This window comes from Phlebotomus papatasi, chromosome 1, assembly GCF_024763615.1.
Source record: "Phlebotomus papatasi isolate M1 chromosome 1, Ppap_2.1, whole genome shotgun sequence".
Lineage (NCBI taxonomy): Eukaryota > Metazoa > Arthropoda > Insecta > Diptera > Psychodidae > Phlebotomus > Phlebotomus papatasi.
Window position 1 is genome coordinate 81337314 of NC_077222.1, and position 3826 is coordinate 81341139.

At 36.1% G+C, this 3826-nt stretch overlaps 1 protein-coding gene across 1 annotated transcript; it reads left to right on the top strand.

Annotated features, from left to right (window-relative positions):
- The first annotated feature begins 296 nt into the window (after nt 1-296).
- On the top strand, nt 297-1540 carry LOC129810343 (uncharacterized). The gene is made up of 2 exons (XM_055860755.1): nt 297-1258; nt 1342-1540. Exon 1 carries the CDS (start codon nt 314-316, stop codon nt 1190-1192), a length of 879 nt encoding a protein of 292 aa, XP_055716730.1. The 5' UTR covers nt 297-313; the 3' UTR covers nt 1193-1258; nt 1342-1540.
- Nucleotides 1541-3826: the final 2286 nt, after the last annotated feature.

Genomic DNA, 3826 nt, shown 5'->3' on the forward strand with positions numbered 1-3826 from the left:
TCAACGTGCAAGTGTCACACAGGAGAAGCTCAACTACTGGTTTTCCAATGTCCAAAAATATTTGGAGGAGAAGAATTTGTTGCTTATTCATCCCTCCAGAATTTACAATTGCGATGAATCTGGGTTTTTCCTCTCCCCAGACAACAACAAGGTTCTAGCAAAAAGGGGACAACGCGTCGTTGGGAACATAGTCAATAGTAATTCTGGCAAAGAATGTTTAACAGTTCTGTTCACTCTTTCTGCTGATGGTGATATGCCTCCGCCAATGATTGTATACAAATTTAAGCGATTCCCTGGCCAAATAGCCGAAAAGATGCCAGAAGGTTGGGCCACTGGAAAATCTGACAGCGGTTGGATGACAGGCAAGCTGTTTTATGAATACATTGCTAATGTGTTCTACAAATGGCTACTCAAGAGAAACATAGAATTCCCTGTGGTTCTGTACCTTGATGGGCATTCTTCACACTTGACAATGGAATTGTCCGACTTTTGCAAGGAAAAGCAAATTGAAATAATTTGTCTTCCTCCGAATGCCACTCACCTCGTCCAACCACTCGACACAGCATTCTTTCATCCATTGAAAGGGATGTTTAAACGCTGTGTTACAGATTGGCGTCTGAGAAATCAAGGGCAGGTAATGAAGTCGCCGGAGTTTGGTAACGTTCTAGCAAGAGCTGTTAGCATGCTCGATGTCAAGAAGATAGCTACCAACGGTTTCAGGGGATGTGGGTTGGTTCCATTTGATTGCACAGCACTTAATCAAGATAAAATATTGAACAACTCTAAGAGTGCAAATCAAATCATCACTTCAGGACTGGACTTCAATCTCTTTGTGGCTGTGCTGGAAAGACGTCTTTCACCTCTTGTTCAACAGAAATTTTTTGAAGACAGAGAAAAATCAGAATGGACAGGAGATGTTGAGTACGCACAGCACTTTTATTTCTGGCAATACCTAAAAAATCAGGTTGAGATTGGGACCATTCCAAACATCCCAAATATTAGTGGCTTTGACGAAAGATGTGAAGGCAATCTGGACCCTCCTGATTCTATTATGGGTACTGCAGGAGAGCAAAACTTTGAAATCTTCCTACAAGAGCACCATGAAATTCAGACCCAGGATGATTCTGACTTTGTCTCCGGAGTTTCTCATTTTGAAATTGAACCCACTGAAAATGGGCAAATAGTTTCCTAGGCGCCAGGCAGCTTTGAGAATAACACAGAATCCAGCACAATAAGTACATCAATAAGTCACACAGATGTATGTATATATAGATCAGCTAAAAAGTATCTTTATTATTTTAATTTTGATTGATAGGAAAAATATTTTATGTTATTTTTTAGGAACCAAAAAATGCAAAAGATATACTTAAAGAGTACTTCTTTTGTCCTGAAGAAATTTCTCCAAAAGTTAAAGAGACATCTTCTGTCATTCCCATCAACATAGTGACATCTGAGGAGTGGAGAATAATAAAAAAAGAAAAGCTTGAAGCAAAAAAACAACTGGAAGAACAAAAGAAAGCTAATAAACAGGCAAGAGAGCTAAAAAGAAAAAAAAAGCAAGAAGAGGATGCGAGGAAGAAGGAAATACGTGAGGAAAAGAGGAAAATAAAGGAACCCGAAGGAGAAAAGAAAAAGATAAAGAAAATGAAAAAGACATAAGAAAAACTAAAATCTATTTTGATTAATAAAATTAAAAATTAAAACGTATAAAACATTGGTTCTCTTCATTTTGTCCATCTTTTTAAATGTTTTTGTCCCACTTTCCAAAATATTGTCCATCTTTTCAAAACGTGTTATTTTCTAATTTCCGTGAATTTTCCGATTATTCTGCTGAAATATTTAATAAAAACTGTTAAGATTCTGGTAAAATATTTGTCAAAGAATCTCATGATACAAAGAAATGGAAAAAATTATTATTTGTTTCGTTTAAAAATGCATTTGAAATAGAATTTTTTCTTAAGTGTCCCACATTCCAATTTTCACCCTACATTGACTGAATGGTTTAATAGAAGAGGCTGGGGTAGTTCTGTTAGACCAAATTTTCTCGATACCTATTTTCTTAGTTAATTCTTATGTCCTGTATTCCTGTAATGTAAGATTAGTTGGTTTGTCTTGGGTATGTACTATCTGAAAATGTGCAGTACAATTTTCACATATAAAATTATAATGCAAAAGATTTAATTTTCGGAAGTCGTACATGTTAGAAACTGCTCAACTCTTTTCCGATTTATTCATCAAAACTTTGTCCATGAAGTTCCTAGAAAGATATCACTCGGTATTTGTCCATATAGGGGAGACTGGTGCAAAATTAGTCATCAAATGAATTTTACATTGCGTATATTTCACAAAAAAATGTTAAGGTAAAGTGACCTCGCTTGACCGGTTCCTCGTCTCGACCGGTAGATTTATTTATTCAATTTATTTATATTTGCCATAATATTTTGCGTATGATCTAACATTAATAGGACAATTTATTATTCCATGAATAATACGAATCAGTGACAAATTCATAGAAATTGACGAAATTGACCATCACACATTCAAAAATTGACCCATCGGTTGAATCGAGGAACCCGGTCGAGTGAGGGTACTTTACCTTATCAGGTTTATCCCAATAATACCATGCATGACTAATTTGGACCCAGCCCAGTCGTGCCTACTGATAACAATTCTAGAAGTTAACGGTGAGCGATATCGAATTTCATCTTTACGAGGTATTTCATCTCTTTTTAAAATAATAGGTTTTTCTTATATATTTTTTAAAAATAAATTTTAAAATATGTAACAAATAAATCTATTGCAGATGCTGCCTAGATGTGCCTTTTTTAATTCATACGAATGAATTTTGTAGTTTTTTACACGGTCAAAAACAAGTATCTTAAGGTTATGTAAATTTCAAGCAATTGGAACAAGATTAAATTTGCGTAAGGGTCTCGACATTGAGAAAAAAAGAGTAGAATTAACATCGGTTACACTTTCTAGGTGTAAAAAATATATCAATATTTTAGCTGAGATTCTTTACAATCTCAGTTTTTGCATTGCTCGTGATGCAATCTCGTCAGATTGGGCCTAAATTTTGGATTTACACGTTTTGACACACATAGATCACAAACATCATATGTGGTAAAAATCGATTTTCATAGACGTCCCGTTCGTCCCGTTCCGACCGAGTACAACTGAGGGCTAATTTTTGAAATTCTCACTCGCACCCGCGAGCTCTTTAGTGGCCGAGAGAAATTGACTCGCACACCCCGCAGATTCAAATCCTTCTGTAACGACTTCTTTATAATATAAACTACTCGTTGCACGTACTCAAGAATCTGCGGGGTGTGCGAGTCAACTTATCTCGTCTACTAAAGAGCTCGCGGGTGCGAGTGAGAATTTCAAAAATTGGCCCTCTGCTCTGGAAAGAAATGTCGACAAGCGGTTTTCGGCGCAATATGGTCAAATGTCGATAGGTGGCTTGAAGTTGATGATGCTAGATCCATTCCCCCTGTCCCTGCCTCAATTGTGGAATACACTGAGAAAAAAAGAGGTTGCGATTAACTTTTTTTCCTCATAACTTTAACACTTTTTAGGTGTAAAAACATATCAACATTTTTAATGTTAATTTTGCACCTTTTAAAGGGTAAAATTAACATAGGAAAGGGTAACTTTAACCCCCAATACACCTAAAAAGGGTAATATTTACACCGATTTTGGATCAATACTGCAGGGTAAAATTAAAATTTCCGGAATGTTATCTTAACTTTTTCGGATTTCTCTCAGTGTACCGCCAAATTTTGGTCATTCTTCATTCCCTAAATGCCCCTAATCTCGTCTGTGG